Source organism: Carlito syrichta, unplaced genomic scaffold (genome assembly GCF_000164805.1).
Source record: "Carlito syrichta isolate Samal-C Ts95f unplaced genomic scaffold, Tarsius_syrichta-2.0.1 Scaffold302327, whole genome shotgun sequence".
Classification (NCBI taxonomy): domain Eukaryota; kingdom Metazoa; phylum Chordata; class Mammalia; order Primates; family Tarsiidae; genus Carlito; species Carlito syrichta.
Window position 1 is genome coordinate 281,620 of NW_007246423.1, and position 20,492 is coordinate 302,111.

The 20,492-nt window shown below is 37.3% G+C and overlaps 1 protein-coding gene across 1 annotated transcript in view; it reads right to left on the bottom strand.

Moving 5' to 3' along the window:
* Positions 1–20,492, bottom strand: part of CUBN (cubilin) — a 313,379-nt gene that overhangs the window by 265,785 nt on the left and 27,102 nt on the right. The window contains exons 14-17 of the mRNA XM_008056348.2: positions 19,351–19,585; positions 9,582–9,763; positions 7,563–7,725; positions 5,513–5,703 (exon numbers count right to left, since the gene is read on the bottom strand). Coding sequence (XP_008054539.1) covers positions 5,513–5,703; positions 7,563–7,725; positions 9,582–9,763; positions 19,351–19,585 — 771 coding nt within the window. The remainder of the gene's footprint in view (positions 1–5,512; positions 5,704–7,562; positions 7,726–9,581; positions 9,764–19,350; positions 19,586–20,492) is intronic.

A 20,492-nucleotide genomic window follows, 5' to 3' on the forward strand; every position in this document is an offset into this window, starting at 1 on the left:
TTAAAAAAAAAAAAAAGAAAGAAAGAAAGAAAGAAAATGTTCAGAGCAAGGACAGACTTTCCACGGGTCAGCTTGCTGGGCTCTCCACTGCCCCAAGTGTTTGGTTCTTTTCTTATAAATTGGCAAGATTCTACCTGGGAGTTGAGTTTCATCACATCTTACAGGTTTTGATATACAGCATTTCCTGTTTGTTATTTTCTTTTCTTTTTTTTTTTTTTTTTGAGTTGGAGTCTCACTCTGTCGCCCAGACTGGAGTGCAGTGACACACTCACCGCCATCTCGGCATCAACATGCTGGGCTGCAGCGATCCTTCTGCCTCAGCCTTCCAAGGAGCTGGAACTACAGGGGTGGTTAATTAATTATTTATTTATTTGTTGTAGAGATGTGATCTCGCCAAGTTGCCAGGCTGGTCTTGAACACCAGGTTCAGGCAATCCACTTGCCTAAGCCTCCCAAGGTGCTGGGATTTCAGGCTGAACCACTGACCCCAGCCCTGTTTGTTATTTTCTACATAGTGTTTCCTTTCATTTTTTATTTTTCTCTCAATCCAATAATTATTTAGGAGAGAATTCTTAGATTTCAAAGTACTTGGGCATTTAAAGATGTTTTTCAATAATTTCTGGTTGTGTAATATGGTAAGGAGATGGACAACTTCTGCTTTGTTAACTTACTGGGATTGTCATAGGGGTCTAAAATTCTGTGATGAATTTGTGATTCAATGTCACTTGTAGAACAGGTATATTCCCTAGAGTTCAGAAACCAAATTCAGTGTAAATTACTCCTTCCTATCATATTAATTATATTTTTCAACTTTTCTGCTTTGGTTTGTTTTCCATATCTAAGAAGGAACATCTCCAGAGACCCTTCTGTTTCTTCAGAAGGCTCTCTGCTCACTTCCCTTACCAGCCCCACTCAGAGTGCTCTCTTTCCAACTCCCCAGAGTCTTGGTGGTGGGGAGTCAAATGATTCTTGGTTGGCCAGGGAGATTTGGTGGGGTGAACACTTCTAGTCATTTCCCTCCATATCCTACTTCAAGCCTTGGCCTTACCTCATGTAGGCTTCTGAATGTATTATTCAGCCTACAACTTGCATTCTTTGGGATTAAAAATTAAACTTTCTTTACTACCTTATGTGTCTTTCACTTGGGGTTCTGATGGCTTAAATCACTTATGAAACATTCATAGGAGGTGCTGCTTTTTATTCTGGGAAGATCTTTCTGTCACATCTGTTGAACTATTCTATACAATTTAAAAGTTCTCTTTGACAAAAACAGAGGAACTAACAATTGATCTGTTCTTGCACTTATTCATTTGTAACCACATCACATCTTCCATGGGCAACGTATGTCTCTGGGAGTAGAAATTTTAGTAGAGAGAAATATATAGCTCTAAGAATCAATATGTTAATGAGTATACTTCTTCTCAAAAAAAAAGGAAGAGAGAAAAATATGCCACACTGGCCCAGTACCATATTTATTATCTTTTGCAGTTAAAATGTATTCGCAAATGAATGCTTATAGAGCACTCTTACTGAGCAAAAAGTAAGTCTTTCAAAACCACACACTCCATGAAATACGTGCATTATGCAATGGTATCTTAAACTTCATTTAAAGGATATATTTGAGGCCGGGTACAGTGGCTCAAGTCTGTAATCCCAACACTTTGGGAGATCAAGGCAAGATGATTGCCTGAGCCCAGGGGTTCGAGACCAACATGGGCAACTTGGCGAGACCTTGTCTCTACAATAAAGCAAAAAATTAGCCAGGAATGGTCATGCACTCCTGTAGTCCCAGCTACTTGGAAGGCGGAGGCAGAAGGACCACCTGAGCCCAGCGGTCGAGGCTGGGTGGTCGTAGGCGTGGCACTGCACTTCAGCCTGGGCGACAGTTGGAGTTGAGACTCCAACTCAATAAATAAATACATAAATAAAGGATATGTTTGCATGGCAACAAAGCATCCAAAACCACATAATTGGAAGATTCTTAGAAATGCACCTATTAACACTCAAAAGAAAATTTATTTTTATCGTTCTTCCACATCTTTCTATAATTCCTTTGCTCTTTGTTCTTTCCAAAAATTTGAGCACTCTGGTTTCACTCATAAGTAGAGTTAGTAAATGACAAAGTCATCTCCCTTTGAAACCACAGAGTATTGAAATACATTATTCTTTTTTCTACTCTTTTGCTTAAACATTTCATTTATAATTTATTTTTTGAGTCATAGTCTCACTCTGTTGCCCAGGTTGGAGTGCAGTGGCATGCTCATGGTCACCACAGCCTTGACCTGCTGGACTCAAGTGACCCTTCCACCTCAGCCTTCCAAGTAGTTGAAACTACAGGCATGAATCACCACACCTGGCTAACTTTTTGATTTACTGTAGAGATGAAGTCTGGCTAAGTTGCTTAGGCTGGTTTCAAACCCCTGGACTCAGGTAATCCTTTCACCTCTGCCTCTCAAAGTGTTGGGATTACAGGCATGAGCCACCAAGCCTGGTTCATTTTTAATTCTTTTCACATCTTTATTTGCACTAGCCACATTTCTCTTTTTAAATTTTATTTTAGAGTTGTGGGGTACATGTGAGGATTTGCTCCAGAAGTCAATTGTGCATAGATGAGGTTTGGGCTTCTAGCAAGCGCGCTCTCCCCCCCGGTACCAGATATGGTACCCAGTGGGTGAATGTGTGCCCCTTATTTCCCCTCCTTCCCCCTCTCTGCTAGTAATGCCCATCATCAGTTGTTCTCGCCTTTGTGCTCACATGCCCAGTGTTTAAGGCCTGCTTATGAATGAGAACATGTGGTATTCAGTTTTTTAAAAAACATATCAATTTTTAGATACAGCTTCTTAAAATGAAGCCACTATTTTGGGGGACAATATGTTGAGTTATAATAATGTCATTTAAATTTGGTTCCTGTGTCATTTTCTTCTTCAACTGCTATCTGAAGAATATCAAGAGAAGTGGATATGCTTTTTAAAAAACGGGCTTAGTTCACAAATTTTCCCAATGGCTAGAGATTATTTAATGACAAAAGCTTTGATTTGAGTGTATACATACCTATCTAGAATCCCTATAGGTTCATCTAAGTTCTATTTTGACAACCATAAAGTTTTATCTTTGTGGGCATCATTTTTCTCATTTTTAAAATTAAATATTTAGATTAAACAAACTCTGAGGGCCTTGCTGGTATTAAATTCTACAAGTTGACTGGTTATATTCCTTTAGGTAGGTCACAGTCATAATAGAAAAATCTGTCGAACTGTTTCAATCACTATACAGGACCTGTTCTTCTGAACAACAGAGTTATTTTATTTTTTCCATCAATAATCTTGAAGAAAATTTGGTTAAGACCTTGTAGGCAGGTCAGAATGTAGATACCTCTGTGGTCAACCATGAGAAGAGTCTCATTGGCTGTCTCTGAACCATTAAGGTCAAGGAAAAAGCTGAAAATTTGCTCTAAAAAACTTTGTACTTGAGTTATGTTTTTAAGTCTCCAAGCTTCTTTTATCATTCATATCCTTGATTTTAATCTTCTCAAAGTTTAAAGGAATAGGTAGGACATCTTATTGAAGTAGGAACTGAAGGATCCAAATAAAGGATTGCCCAAGGTGAGAGTCAGTCATCTAATGACAAAACCAACAGAAGAGCTTAGATGAGTTAACTCCAATTCCATTCTGGCTACAAAACATTTTGCCCATCTGGTTTACAAAATTAAGTCTTTCAATGACAGTTTAATGATTTTATTTTCTGCTAGCTTTTCAAAACAAGTCAGAGGAGTTTATGCAACTCCTTATTCAAATTCATTTACAGTGCTCTGCAAAGCCGAAGAGAAGATATCACTCCCGATGCTTTGATACCTCTTTAGAGCCATTAGAATCACCATAAAGGATTTAATAGGAAGGTATCTGAATTCTCCTGAAAATTAAAGTTACATCCTTGTCTCTCTGAACAAATCATTGTGCCTGGCTTCATGCTTTAGTCCTGCGACTGGAAAACCGGATATGGAATTGGGAGATTCATGAGAACTTTACTCCTGCATCTCTGTTCTTATCAGGGGTCAGTACAATGGGATCTCCCACATTCAAATAATTGGGAGATTCATGAGAACTTCACTCCTGCATCTCTGTTCTTATCAGGGGTCAGTACAATGGGATCTCCCACATTCAAATACCAGTTCCACTACTTGTGAGACATGTAACTGTGAGCGAGTAACTTAACTTCTCTGGGCATCATTTTCCTGAGATTAAACTAGAAATAATAATGGTTGTTGCAAGGAACCAACAAATTAACTCATATAAAATTCTTCCCATATCTAGCAGGCAGTAAGCAGGTAGTAATCATTATCTACTTAATTTGTTACGCTATTTTAAAGTCTTAAAAGAGTAAGCACTAGCTGTGAGCATTTTTTATTGTTCTAAAAATTTAATTTTCATTTACATAAAAATATTTAAAATTGCTCCATAGTGTAAAACTTTAATGTGCTTTATGAGAGACTTTAGAAAACTAAATTGAATATACCCATTTGCCTCACGATCTGAACTAAAAATTTCTGGATTTAAAAAATACATATTACCATAGTGCTATGGTCAATGTACTTCTTCAATTAAGGTCAGATCTTATGCTAAAGTTCTGTTACATCTGTCTAAATGTAAGGAGAAGAGTGCAGGAGATTATATCATTTTTTCCTGCATACATTGACTTAACTTACGCAAACAAACAAAATTGTACATGCCTCTCTCATTTATGTAAAATGATTGTGCCCAACAAAAAAAGTTTTGTTTGTCTTGCTCAAAACTTTAATCTGCAGTTTAACCAATAATTAAGCAAAAGAAATACCAGACGTAGCAAACAAAAACTGCCTGTCTCTGTTTCAAATATTCCCTTTATTACAACCATTACCCACACTTAAAGTCAAAGAATTTTGGAAGAGAGCAAGTAGGACAAATGAAGAAAAAACCCTAACCTCTAAAAACCAAGAGTTATTCAATATTTTAACTTAACTTTCTGCCACTGACTAGCTGGGTCATGAGGGAAAACTTTCTTAATTTCTCTGGGTTGAGGTTCTTTCACATATAAAATTGTCCTAGATAATCTCTGAAATCTTTATTCTATTCATAAATCCTATTAACCTTACTAATTTACCCACCGTTTAGTTACTAGATCTCAGTTTTAATAGCCTGAAGTTGAGTGTCATTATGAGTTTCTAGTCTAGCTTTTCGTTTTGTCCTTTACCGGTTCCCTTGCAATCTCCTGTTTCACCATCTACGTATAAGTTTTGGGCAGATTATTCTCAAACTCTTTCCTGCATCAGGACCACTGGGGGTGTGTTAAAACCCAGATTGCTGAGCCTAACCCCAGAGGATTGGTTTCAGTAGGTCTAGGATGGTTACACACTGGCATTGCTAACAAGATCTCAGTGATCTGGATACTGCCAGCCTGACAACAGTTTGAAGACCACCAATCTGCAAAATATAAAAATGTTGGTGAACATCTAAGGGCAACTGAGTAGTACAAGTTACCTCAATATAATTCTGCGAACAGGCGCTCTGGCCTTCCAGCTCCACGTAGGTGAAGTTGACTTGTATCTGTTCTCCCTGAGGCTGCTTAATAATATAGATGCATTGCCTGGGGTGGACAAAAGGCCCAGACAACTCAGGAAGAAGGAGTTCACCCTCTGGGTCTGTGTAGTTCCCACCACAATGGAGATCCGCTAAGGAGAACAAGGAAAAGGAGGGGACGGTCATGTGGATGGCATTTCTCTGGCTCCCAGGCATTGGATTCAATTTTTTAAAATATATAGACACTCTCATATTCACTTCATTCAAACACTGTACAGGCTTGTGCCTCTAATTATAAGATTTTCAGGTTGACGAGTTTGTGGGATGTCCCAGTAGTGCTTAAAGAAATAGATGTAGAGATGTGCAATCAAACTTCTGATCCACCATTCTCTTCCATAAATTGCTTTTAAAATACATTAATTAGCGCTCTGCTTCAGTCAAAAAGTAAATTAAGACAGTTTATAAAAAATGTGACAAAATAAAATATATAAGTGCACACAGGAGGAAGATTAAAGGAAAAATGAATACAGAATATAGTAAGCTGCAGTCAGGAGGATGTTGATGCACAGAAAACAGCTGTAAGAGCCACAAGAAGAAAAGGAGGTTGGCTGCAGATCCAGCCTAAAGTCAGTCAATGGAGAAAAGGGGACCAGTGAAGTACTCCTTGTTACTTTTTCTGATTCTGAAACTTAAAAGGTATCTTTGTTGTGAATTCTCATTAAGGGCACAATGATGGCTGTCATGAGCAAAATCCTCCACGTACTTAAAATAGAATTCAGGTCGGACTTGGTGGCTCAGTCTGTAATCCCAGCACTTTGGGAGACTGAGACAAGTGGATTGCCTGAGCCTGCGGGTCAGACCCAGGCAACTTGGCAAGACCTCATCTCTACAATAAATCAAAAATTAACCAGGTGTGGTAGCGGGCGCCTGTAGTTCCGACTACTTGGAAGACTGAGGTGGAAGGATCATCCAAGCCCAGCAAATTGATGCTGGGGTGGCCGTGAGCATGCCCCTGCATTCCAGCCTGGGCAACGGAATGAGAGTCCAACTCAAAAAGAGAAAAGAAAAGAAAAGAAATCATAGTGCATTTTGGTAGGTGGCTCACACCTGTAATCCTAGCACTTTGGGAGGCCAGCGCGGGCAGAGTGCTTGAGCCCAGGAGTCCAGGACCAGACTGGGAAACAGCAAAACCTCGTCTTAGCAACAACAATAATCACAGAAGCATTTAATTTGTTTCGTTGCTTGCTTGTTTGTTTTAGGGCATCAGTGCAAGTGAAGGCATAATGACTAATAGGATAATTCACTGGACCAGACACTGTGACCCTAGAAGCCAGCTCCTGTGCAGTTGAACTTGATGCAAGAATAAATCCAGATAGATGGCATTGCTCACATGAACAAGCTCTCTCAACAAAACATCAAACAATACTAGGGACCTGATATTCTGAATTATTTAATTTTAGGCACCTCATACATCTTTATCATGATGTGGATCCCATAATTTAGGGACCAACGGCTATTGCAGCATGAATAATAGAGCACTGGGAAGATAAAGAAAAAAATCTGGAGCTATGAGAATATATATATATTTGAGTTGGAGTCTCACTCTGTCGCCCAGATTGGAATGCAGTGGCACACTCATGGCCACCCCAGTGTTGACCCGCTAGGCTTGACCTGCTGGGCTCTAGCAATCCTTCTGCCTCAGCCTTCCAAGTAGCTGGAACTACAGGCGCACGCTACCACACCCGGCTTCTTTTTGATTGATTGTAGAGATGAGGTCTCGCCAAGTTGCCCGGGCTGGTCTCAAACTCGTGGGCTCAGGCACTCCACTCGCCTCAGCCTCCCAAAGTGCTGGCATTACAGGTTGAGCCACTGAGTCCAACTGAGAAAAATATTTCTAAAGACATGTTCTTAGTCTAAGTCATCTTCTGCATCACATTCAAATCTAAAACAGCCATAATCCTAGCATTGACCTTCGAGTTCCTATTAAGAGCCCAACCGGCAAGTTACTTACAAGGTGATGTTAAGTAGGTAATATGGAAGCCTTGGTCACTAATCTGGGAGTCCGAATGAAAATGAACTGTGGCAAAAGGACCCGTGGTCTGGAGTGGTGGTACAGAGAACGTGGTGCAGAATTTTGCAAGAGCAGGATCCTGAAGCAAGGGACCGTCCCGAATCTAAAACAAAAAATTATTATTATTATTATTAAAGCAGGATTTATTGAGAGGACAGAAAAGCTCCCACAGTGGGAGGGGACCGGAGGGGGTTGCCCCCCAAAATAAACTTTTAAGCCCAAAGTGTGGCCACACTTTGTGACCACAGCATTTAACAAACCAGGTAATTTTGTCTAATAACCAGAAAATCTGTTACTTAAAAGCAATAGTGCTAGGAAGCTTCTCTATCACATGCATATCTAACACGTAGCTGGAGTTCAGGAAAGGGTCCCTCCCAACTGCCCTAAGCCTCACCCTTTGTCTAAATTTCAATTCTGATGCTGGATGTCTCCTTTGAATTTTTCTCATGATATTATTAATCTGTTTTCTTTCTTAGGGTCCCCCCCCCATATTTGTTTTAAAATGATAAATACCAAGCCATATAGAAGAAAGTGAATATAAGCAAAGAAAATAGAAGAAGAAATATCAGTGATCATGAGTTCTCAGTTTGGCCCAGGTATTCAAGAGGATCAGAGGTGGAAAATGAAATGCAGTTGAATTAGATGCGATATAAAGGCAGCTTAATGAATTTAAAAAGTGCAACTTTGCTAGTAATTAAGCACCACAACAATGATAATGTGACCTTAGAAATCCTTTTCAAATTGTTGGTTTCTAATCTATTAAATAATCATAATGATCTTTATAATTCCGTTGTAATTGCAAATTTTGTACTTTATAGACCACTATGGTGCCGATGAGCTAAAGAATATTTTAATATGGTCAGTTGTGTCCATTCTATGGGCAGCCAAGTTAAAGCAGCACTTTAATCTGATATTTAATTGATTCCTTAAAATATTGTAGTTTGATGAGAAATGAAAGACATTTCAGTATTATCAGAGTGACTGATATTTCCCACTATATGAGCTCCAGAAATTCATATGCAGGAACTAAAAAAAGCCTCTAATTTTAATTTGATGGAATTTATTGAAAATTAATTTCTAGATAACTTACTTTACTGTCAACATTTAAATGATTATTTTGCAGAAATTTTCCAGGGAGAGGCAGATCTTCCAGTCATTCCCAAAGGGTTCAAATCCATTATTACAATTGCTAAATCGCTAATGATTTTTACTTATAGAACCCTGTCTGACAGTCACATCCTTCTTCATGAATAATTCCACAGCACTCAACTCATCTCTAATGGACTTGCAAAAGCATGTTGTTTCTCTAGCACTTCTGCAAGGGGTAGTGAGATTTGTGGGGATAAAAACTACAGGGCAACTAACAATTTAATCTTCTCAATTATCTTGTCAGGCTACAAATGAAGAGCAACACTTTTGAGGCACCTATATACATATGTCATTTGAATAGAATAGCCTTTATTCCTCCTCCAAATTTTAATCTTTTACCGATGGTAGGCATAAAGGGATCGGGGTCATGTCTCTCCTCTCAATGAAAACTACCAACATATTCCAGGAAAGTTCAACCCAGTTCAACACAATCACTTTTACTTTTCTTCATGAAACACTGTAGTCAAGTTGTGAGACACCTCACCAGTTTATCACAGACAACTGAAGATAGGACTCCACATTGGAGGAGATGGTCATTACTTAGTGTTTATTTCATTGATTCTTCTGGCAGAGGCCTGGGCTTTCAGGTCATGCCAGGGCAAGGCAAGACAGTCTGTTTCCAAGAACCCAATGGAACCCAAAAGAAGAATCAACAAGCTGGTACCATAAGAAGACAACCTTAACAAGACTCAGACATTGATTGCCTGTTAAGAAGTATATATAACTACTGACAATAAGTTGGGGCCAACCACGGACATCATTAAACTATAGTGCTTTGAGTCCTAATCATATCTTGATATAACTATTTACCTCAAGATAATCTTTGCTGCAATCATCATGGTGCTCCATACTCAGTGTCCCAAAAGTAAATGTTATCAGGAGGCCAGGACTGGTTACAATCTTCCAGATACAATCTCTTCCTGGGGGGTAGTTTCCAGGGTAGCCCGGAGACTTAAGAGAGCCATAAGGACCAATCAGTACACCTCCACACTCTGAAATAAGAGAGAAAAATGACTACATTGCATACAAGTTATAATTCACATAGAAAAATCATAGTCCTTGCTGTAAGAAGCCAAACTTTGTTTAAATAGCTATGAGCAGTTTTAGGTGCTTTCACAAATTAGACAAGACTTTCCATTTTCCAGTTTTATAAAGTTATACATCTCGAAGTACCAATTGATAAATAAATGAATCACCCCTATGTCGAGCTCTGTACCTACGTGCTGTCAATCAAGGGCTGAACCATCTGAGGAAGGAATAATGGGATCACAGACTCCATTTGAGGAGATTAACTTCAGTATAGGACCTCTTGAAAAATTCTGGAATATCTGTTAATCCCTATGTCTTTCATCAAACCAGAACACTTTATATATTAAAATGTTAAGCACTACATAATTTTCATTTGAGAAGATTTAACACTATTGCATAGGTAAAGCATTCATTTTATTAATGAGCAAATTCAAGTGCCTGGTGGTTAAGCCACAGAAATGGAGCAAATGAGGGAACGGCAGCGACCCCACTGCCACCCCGTGGTACCACATTCCTTTAAATGACTGGACAGATCTTTTCTTCACTAATATCCACTTTCATTTAACAAAGAATCTGTGGTGGCTTATGGCAAGTGCTACTATAAAATCAAAAAGTTAGAAATACTAAATAATAAAAATCTGGACTGCAGAAAATGTACGTTAAAAAATGAAAGAAGGTGACATTTTGGATATGCAAGATATGAGATTTACACAGCTATGCGGGTTATTCAGGCAAAATATTTGCTGCACACCTGAAAGAAAACAAATTAGCTACATGACTCTCATAATTCCGGTGAGAAAAAAATCCTAGCCCCTCAGAAGAAGATACATTTTCTAAATGTAATACTTAAAAAGTTACTATTTTAATGCATAAAGTACCATACGCAAAGTAAAAGATTAGTGATAAAATGGAAAACATGCAATATTCAACAAAATATATAGAACTTCCAAAAAGAATAGATACGAACAGAGAATGCACTGAAAACGTGTCTTTCATATGAAAGGATGTACAACCTCATTCATCAAAAGGAAAACACAAACAGAAACTTCACTGAGACTTCCATTTCTTACCTCTCAAAGTGATAAAAATCCAGAATTTTGAAAATAAACTATTGGGGAGATCCCAAGGAAAAAGGCACTCTCATACACTGCTAATGAGAATACAAGATGGTGCAATCACTACAGAAGCGAATATACCAATATCTAGCAAAAACGTCTGCATGTATTTATTTATTTTTGGCCAAACGATCCCACCTTTAGAAATATATCCTAGAAATTTATCGGCAAAAATACAATAAGACAAATGCTCGAAGTATTTTATTGCAATAAAATTCTAAATTTCAGACAACTGGAACCAAGCCAAGTCCATCAGTCGTGTCCAGATTGAACAATGAGACATCACATAACGACATAAAATGCTCGTTATGGAGTAAACTTCAGGCTATATGAAGGGAAAAACAAACTACAGACCAGTGTGTACAGTATGCTCGAAGAAAAAGGAAAATACAACTATATGTGATTATATGCTTAATTTTTTAAAGGAAGGATAAATCCAAAACTAATAAAAACTGTAACCTTAAGGGGAGGAAAGAACAGGGTGGAAGGGACTGGGCTAGTCTTCTCTAAATCTACCATGCGTATTGGCTTGGCTTTGGAACTATGGATATATTTTTACCTCGTTATGAAACAAAGTTTAATAATAATGAAAAAAAATTCTCTAAAATCACAAGCAAGACTGGGCACAGCTGCTCACGCCTGTAATCCCAGCACTTTGGGAGGCTGAGGCAGGAGGATCTCTTGAGCCTAGGAGTTCGATATCAATCTAGGCAATATAGTGAGACCTCATTTCTACAAAAAAAAAAAATTTTTTTTTAATTAGTCAGGCATGGTGGCACACACCTGTAGTCCCAGCTACTTGGGAGGCTGAGGCAGAAGGCTCATCTGAGCCCAGGAGGCTACAGTAAGCCATGAGCATGCCACTGTACTCATGCTGGGACAATAGAGTAAGACTCAAACTCAAAAAAAAAAAAAAAAAAGAAAAAGAAAATTACAAGCAAAATAAAATCAATGAAATAACTGCAGAAAACTTAACCATAAAGAGTAGAAATATTCCAAGGGACTTTAAAGCACTGTAATTTGATGATTCTGTCCAACCAAAACATATCTGAGGTACAAAAAGAACAGCAAGGAAATATTAAATGGTTTCTAGTTTTCATTCCACTAGTAATACTGCCAGCATTGTTATTTTGAAAATTTGTACAGGCGGACTAAGTACATAGGAAATATGTTAATATCATTAGGAACCAAGATTTTTACTGCACGAGAGAAGTAAAAATATACAGTTACAGACAAAAAAAATTCTGTAATCTCAACATTCTAGTAAATTGTAAGATCACTATAAATATATGGTGTATCTTTTGTTTAAAATTTTTTTTAAAGTATTTTCTAGTTCTATACACTGAAACATTGGCAGACCTAGTAACAAAAGCCACCTCTCACACTCTGATTCTGGGATCTAAATATATATCATTTCCCATGGAAAAGTCAGAGCTCTTCAGAGAAATAATTGCTTCCAGCCCTGACACTGTAAATGTATAGGCAGAGCTGGGAACATTTTTTTAGACCCCAAAACCAAAAAAAACTTTCAACAGTAATGGGAATTTGGTCAAAGAGGCTCAGAAACTAACTTAAAAATTTTCCCACTAACCAAATATGGAGCAATTGAACATTTATAATTAAAAGTCTAGAGTTGATTAAATCATATCAAATATGATAAAATATATGAATTCACAAATATCAAGAAAACAATAAAACTGAAACTTAACTAATTGATCATTGTGAAGAAAGCTGTGGTACAAAAGCATTAATTTAAATACTAAAAAAATAAAAAGGAAAAAAGGTGAGAATCAAGCATTTATCCTACTTTCCTCTGTGATCTATATGTGAGAATAACCAAATAGTTGATATGAGTAAGTTCTACTTCATTGAATAACTTCAGATAATAAAGAAAAAAATAAGATTAAACTAACATTATTTTGTCAGTGTCAATGAAACTTAATCTAAACAGTGAACCTAACAATTGCTAAAACATTTAGAGGAAGTACAAAAGAAAAGATGCTTAATGGAAGGATCAGACTGAGAAGATCAAAACACTCTGATCAATGCTAATGTCATAATAAAATAAGCAGACATCATGTACCCACTGAAATGATTATTTTTGTAAAAAAAAAAAAAAAAAAAAAAAAAACTACAAATGCCTGAATGTGATCAAATTTTTTGATTTGAGTACCAGTTTATAACATGACAAATGGTGTTTGCACTACAAGCAGCAAAATCCAGAATGTAAGATGGTCTACAGAGCAACCGAATTCTTTAACAGATAAATTTGAACAATGATTAATATTTGGTCATAGTAAGTAAGGAATTCTTGTTTGTTTAGTTTCTATTGTTCTCGGACATCAACTGGCAAACAACAAAAGACTGTGATCTTTGAAAGAAGAGAAGCACATATAATATGTCCCATATTCACCCCAGAATTCTCCCTGTGTGGTTTTTCCAAATTGCAGTGCCAGGAAGAGAAGCCCAAGCAGACAGCAATACTCTTGCCGGAAACAAACACAACTCAGAATCAGGATTAATAAAGTATCTGGGGTTTTTGAGCAGCATACTAGAAAGAAAGCAGCTGCATGAAAAAAAAAAAAAAAAAAGTACAGGAGTTTCTTGGGTTCTTAGCTCAGTTTCAACCTACAGGAGAAGATGGCAAGTCTAGCAGAGAACAGCTTTGGGGGAGGGAGGAGACCAGAAGCTTAAGAGAGGCTAAATAGTGAGTGGATTTCCTGAATCCGCGGGTTCGAGACCCGCCTGGGCAGCGAGACCTCATCTCTACAATAAATCAAAAAATTAGCCGGGCGTGGTAGCGCGCGCCCGTAGTTCCAGCTACTTGGAAGGCTGAGGCGGAAGAATGGGCGGAGCCCAGCAGGTCGAGGCTGCGGTGGCCGGGAGCGGCCACTGCACTCCAGTCTGGGCGACAGAGTGAGACTCCAACTCAAAAAAAAAAAAAAAAAAGAGAGGATAAATAATACTGAAGGGATGTGTTTCTCCACTGAACCATGAAGGAGATCCTTTTGAGAAGCCCCTGGAGGCTGGGCTCCGTGGCTCAGCCTGTCATCCCAGCACTTTGGGAGGCCGAGTGGATTGCCTGAGCCTGAGGGTTCGAGACTAGCCCAGGCAACCTGGAGAGTTCTCGTCTCTACAATAAATCAAAAATTAGCAGGGCTTTCCAGTCACTTGGAAGACTGAGGTGGAAGGATCACTGGAGACAAGCAAGTTGACGCTGGGGTGACCGAGAGTGTGCCACTGTGCCCCAGCCTGGGTGACAGAGTGAGACTCCAACTCAAAAAAAAAACAACAAAACAAAAAATGACAAGTAACAAAAGAGAAAACAGACAAGTGGGATCTTATCAAACTGAAACACTTCTACGCCCCCTCCCCCCAAAAAATCACCAGAGTGATAGTGGAATGGGAGAAAAATGTTTGTAATCTACATATTTGATAAAGAATTAATATGCAAAATATATAAATAACTCAACTCAATAGCAATAAAATAAATTGACCCAATCTAAAAAATGGGCAAAGGATCTGAATAGACATTGCTCAAAATAAGTCATACAAATAGCCAACAAATATATGAAAAATGCTCAACATCATTAATCATCAGGGAAATGCAACTTAAAACCACAATGAGGTGTCATCTCATACAAATGGTTATTATCAAAAAGACAAAGATAATAAGTGTTGGTGAGATGTGAAGAAAAGGAAACACTGGTATACCACCGATGGGATTGTAGATTGGCACAGCCATATGGAAAACACTGTGGAGGTTCCTAAAAGAATTAAAAATAGAATTCCTATTTGATTCAGCACTCCCACTTCTGGTCGTATAGTCAAAAAAATTAAATCTATATCTGGAAGAAACACTTGCACTCCCATGTTCATTGCAGCATTATTCACAATATAGTCACAATAGCCAAGATATGAAATCAACCTAAATGTTCTTCAACAGATGAATGGATAAGGAAAATGTGAGATGTCCATATATATGTGTGTGTATATATATACATACACACATATATATGCATCTGTATATATACACATATATATGCATATGTATGTATATACACACAATGGAATATTATTTAGTCTTCAAAAAAGAAGGAAATTCTGTCATCTTTGACAGCATGAGTGAAAATAGGGGATATTATGTTAAATGAAATAAGCCAGACGTAGAAAGACAAATACTACATGGTCTCACGTATGTGTAGACTCTTGAAAACTGAAACTTCTAGAAACAGAAAGTAGAATGGTTGCCAGGAGCTGAGAGTTGAGGGAATGGAGAAATGTTGGTCAAAGGGCCTAGCATTTAAGTTATTCAGGATAAGTAAGTTCTGGAGACCTAATATACAGCATGGTGACTATAGTCAACAATATTGTAATATATACTTGAAAATTGCTGAGAGTAAATCTTAAACATTCTCACCATACACACACACAAAGGTGGTAACTATGTAAAGTGCTAGATATGTCAATTAGCTTGATTGTGGTAATCATTTCACAAGGCACACATTTATCAAGACATTGCATTGTACACCTTAAAAGATTTACAATTTTTATCTTTTAAGTCTCCATAAAGCTGGAAAAATAAATGCTTAAAATATTGGGGAAAGAAGAAAAAACAATAAAATAAAATATATAAAACAAAAGTCATCAAAACCAAAAAGTAGCCAAATATTGTTTGAGATTTTAATATACCTCTCTAAGTAATAAACATCTTTTAAATCAAGAAAGAAATTTAATATTTGAAAAACACCATTACTCAACTTGACCAAATTAATATATGTAAATGATCATGTCTAACCATTGTAGAATATACATATTTTTCTGTCCATATGGTAAACTTACCAAAATAGAAAACATATTAGTCCATTAAGCAAATCTCCTCAAATTTCAAAAGACTGAAATTATACAGTGCATGATCAGTGACTATATTGGTAATTAAGTAACTTTTTTTTTTTTTTGAGTTGGAGGCTCACTCTGTCGCCCAGACTGGAGTGCAGTGGCTGTTTCTGGTCACCGCAGCCTCGCCTGCTGGGCTCCAGCGATCCTTCTGCCTCAGCCTTCCGAGTAGGAATTACAGGCATGCGCTACCAAGCCTGGCTGATTTTTTGATTTATTGTAGAGATGAGGTCTCGCTGCCCAGGCGGGTCTCGAACCCGCGGGCGCAGGCAATCCACTCACCTCAGCCTCCCAAAGGCGCGGGATTACAGGCTGAGCCACCGAGCCCGGCAACATATTTTTAATAAAACCCATGGTCATAGATAAAGTAAAAATGAGAAAATACTTCAAGCTTAATGATAACGAAAGCACACATATTAAAACCTGTGGGATGCAGATAAAATAGTTCTCAGAGAAAAGTGAATAACTTTAGTACATACATTAGAAAATTAAAAAAATTGAAAGTCATTTTTCAATGTTTCCAAATCAAGAAACCAGGAAAAAATTTAAAAGTAACAATAAATTAAGCTGCCCCCCACACACAAATTAGGAAAGAAAATTATGAAACTAAGAGCAAAACTCAATAAAACAAAAAGCAACAGAAAACTTTAACAAAGCCAATTGTTGGTACTTTGAAAAGATTAATAAAATTAATAAACCCCTAGTAAGACTAATCAGGACAAATTATCAATATCAGGTATGAAAAAAGAGTATATCACTAAAGATCTTTACAGCATTAAAAGATAGTAAAAAAAATTCTGAAAGTACAGATAAAATAGATGAGTTTCTAGAGAAAAAAATTACCAAAACTGAAAAAGAAATAGAAAATCTTAATAGGTCTATATTTATCAATTATATTGAATCATAATTTAATTTCTAAATATTGACCTTGTATACTAATAAATTCACTTAATAGTTCTAGTACTTGTTTTGTAGATTCTCTAGGATTTTCTACATCCTCAATAATGTAATCTACAAACAGTTTTATTACTCCCTTTAAAAAATTATTTTGAATCATAATTTAAAATCTTCTCACAAGGAAGACTCCAGGCTCACCTAACTTTATGGTAAATTCTTTCAAACATTCAAGGAAGAAACATTCTCAATCTTACACAAACTCTTCCAGAGAACATAAAAGGAAGGGGACACTTTTCAATTAATTTTAAAAGATCAACATTACCTACAACTTGACAAGAAAGCTACGAAGAAAACTACTAGTCAATATCTCCTAAGCATAGATATAAATATTCCAAAAATGTATCTTAGCAGATCAAATCTAGCAATGTATAAACAGAATAATGTTGCAAATAAGTGGAAAATATTTGAAGAATGCAAAGTTGATTCAACACTTAAAATAAATGTAATTTACCACATTTATAGACTAGAGGACAAAAACAATACGAGAATCTCAATTGATTCAGAAAAAGTATATTTCAACACATTCATTATTTTTTAATCTTGGCAAGCTAGGAGTGAGAGATGTGGTGATTTTTTAATGTTTATATATTCTGACACTTCTATTGAGAAGGGGAGCTATGTCCCCTCCCCTTGAATCTGGGTCACATTGTGACTAGTTCAACCAATTAACTATGGCAGAAATAACAACATGACCTTCAAGGATAAGCCAAAACAGTCCACACAGCACTTGTCTGGTTCTGTTGTAATGCTTGCTCTAAGAGAAGTCAATTGCCATGAAACAAGTTTCAGTACTCTGAGGCCACCTAAGTAAAGGAGACATGTGTAGGGCACTGAGGTCAACAGCTTGGCTGAGCTCTCATCCAAAGCAAGCATCAGTTGTTAGCCAAAGGAGTGAGCAATATTGGATATCCAGTCCTAGGAAGCCTTTAGATGGTGATAGTCTCAGCTGACGTGTTATGCAACTGCTTAACACATTTCAAGTGTTGGATACATTTTTTTTTTTTAGTCAGAGCCTCACTCTGTCACCCAGGTAGGAGTGCAGTGGTGAGATCATGGCTCACCACAGCCTTGACCTCCTGGGCTCATGCAATCCTCTCACCTCAGCCTCCTGAGTAGCTGGGACTACACGCACACACCCTCCCACCACTCCTGGCTAGCTTTTGTTTTTGTTTTTGTTTTATTTTGTTTTGTTTTGTAAAGACAAGCTCTTGCTATATTGCCCAGGTTGGTCTCGATCTTCTGGGTTCAAACCATTCTCTCGCCTCAGCCTCCCAAAGTGCTGGGATTCCTGGCATGAATCCAGGCCCCAGACTAGAAATTACACTCTTAATCTGATACAAGTTATTCATGAAGACTTATAGCTAACACCATATTTATCCACTGGCGAAATACTGAGCATTCCCTATGCAGTTGGGAAAAAACCACGACTGTTCACTCGACCACTTTTATTCAGTTTTGAATTGGAGGTTCTAGCCAAAGCAATAAGGCAAGGAAAACAAAGAGTAGTTACAAAGATCAGAAAGGAAGAGGAAAAATATCCTTCATTCACAGATGAAATAACTGGGTATGTAAAAAAAATCCAAAAGAATCTGCAAAATATTTAGAGCTGATGAATAAACTTAGCAACATAGGTGGAATTAAAATAAAATATTTAATATATATATATTTCTACATACTAGCAACAAATAGAAAATTAAAATTTAGACAATTAGTATTTTACATAGTATAAAATATCTATAAATAAATCTAACAAAAGATATGAAATGCTTAGACATTGCAATATATGAAACATTGCCAGGATAAATTAAAAGAGAGCTAAATAAATAGTTCATGTTCACTTATTGGCAGGCTTAATATTTTTAAGAGGTCATTTCTTTCCAAGTTAATTATAGATTCAATGCGATGCCAACAAAATTCCAGTAGATTCTTGGGAAGGACTGACAAGTTGATTCAAAATATGTATGGAAATGCAAGGGATCTAGCATATTTTTAAAGAACAAAGTTCAAAGAGTTCTACACTCAGATTTCATGCTCCAGTGTTTAAGCCAATGCAGCACCAGGAGAGATAAACAGATCAATAGAAAATAAGAGAAAATTCAGAAATAGAGCCACAGATTTATCAATGAATGAATTAGGGGTTTGGTATACTGCTCTTTTTACTTTTTTATATGTTTTAAAATGTTATAGTAAAACGTTAAAAGAAAATAAAGTACTGAAAACAAAAAAAGAACAAATTATCTTGTGGTCATTAAGGCAAGGAATACTATGTAAAGGAACAGACAATGTCCTCAACGACATCTCTGCAGTAAATTACCAGTAGAGCTTTTAAAAATGTGCTTCAGTAATTTCCTAAGAGACCCATTACGATTCATATTTTTCAAATAGCTCCCATTTCATTCTAATTTTGCTGCCTTTGAACATAAAACAAAATCTCAATTCATTTATTTGATGTCGAGACAATTATCAAAATGTCCTATATCCTTGGATTCCAAAACTTTTCATGTATGCAAAAGTCTAACATTGGTCAACAAAATGCAATAACCTCAAAATTATGCTTGGTTATTCTCCACGTTTACTCTTACCTGGCTGCTGTGTTTCCCATTGCACTGTGAAGCCTCTCTCGTTTCTTAAATGCTCGGAGTAGAGATGAAAGTAGAGCGCATTGTCACTGCTGAGGAGTTCACGAGGGCGGTAAGAGCCACAGAACCTCCCAAGCTGAAAAGCTGCAGAAGAATCTCCATCATAAACCTGAAGAAACTCATGTGGACAATTGTCCACTGCTTCTAATTGGAAAAAAGTGAAGGAAATACGCAGGACCTGAAAACATAAAGGCCATATATATTATTTTCTATTTCCATGTTAATTTTAAAGTGTGTCTCTCACTAACTAGGAAGCATTCATCGTCAAGTCACTTTCAAGAGACAGGCTTGTCATTTCCTAATTACCCATCAATACATATGGCAATTATACGTATTCAGTGATTTGTGCTAAAAAGTGCTAAGAGCAAACTTCAACTTATATCAAAATTCAAGTATCTAAAAATCCTTGATGAAATAGATTCACCTGGATATCATTAAACCGTCAAGTCCACCAAACAAAGGCATTTCAAGTACAAAGCTATAGTGTCTCTAAAGCAATAAAATAGATTGGACGTTTGTATATCTACCTTGAATTAAGTTTAGCTAGCTAATATTTCCACTCACAAGAACCTACATGCTGAGCCCCTGAATAACCTGCAGCACGTGTCACATCCACAGACTTTCATCGCTGTCCCTCAGGGATGCTGGTTAAATAGGGGTCTCCAAGCCTCTCAGCGAGGTTCTAATGCCCCGCCCAAGCTGCCAGGTTCAGGTGTGGGCTGAGGATGCATGGTATAGACATGGAAAGTCTGCAAGCCTTCAGGGACTGGATATCCTTAAGGAATGAGTGACAAGAGCAGAGAATGGAAAGAAGGGAACAGAAAAAGTGCTGAATGCCCAAGTAGGAGAAATAAACACACACAAAACGTCTCTCTGGGCAAAGTTTTAGAATGTATTAGAATACGAACTTCAAATATAGTAATACAACCAATAAAATGTCAAAGATTCTGTATTGGCAACTTCATTTAAGACAATCCAGCCACCAGAAAGAAGCTGTTAAATTCAATTTCCAGGCAGGCTCGGTGGCTCAGCCTGTAATCCCGCGCCTTTGGGAGGCTGAGGTGAGTGGATTGCCTGAGCCCGCG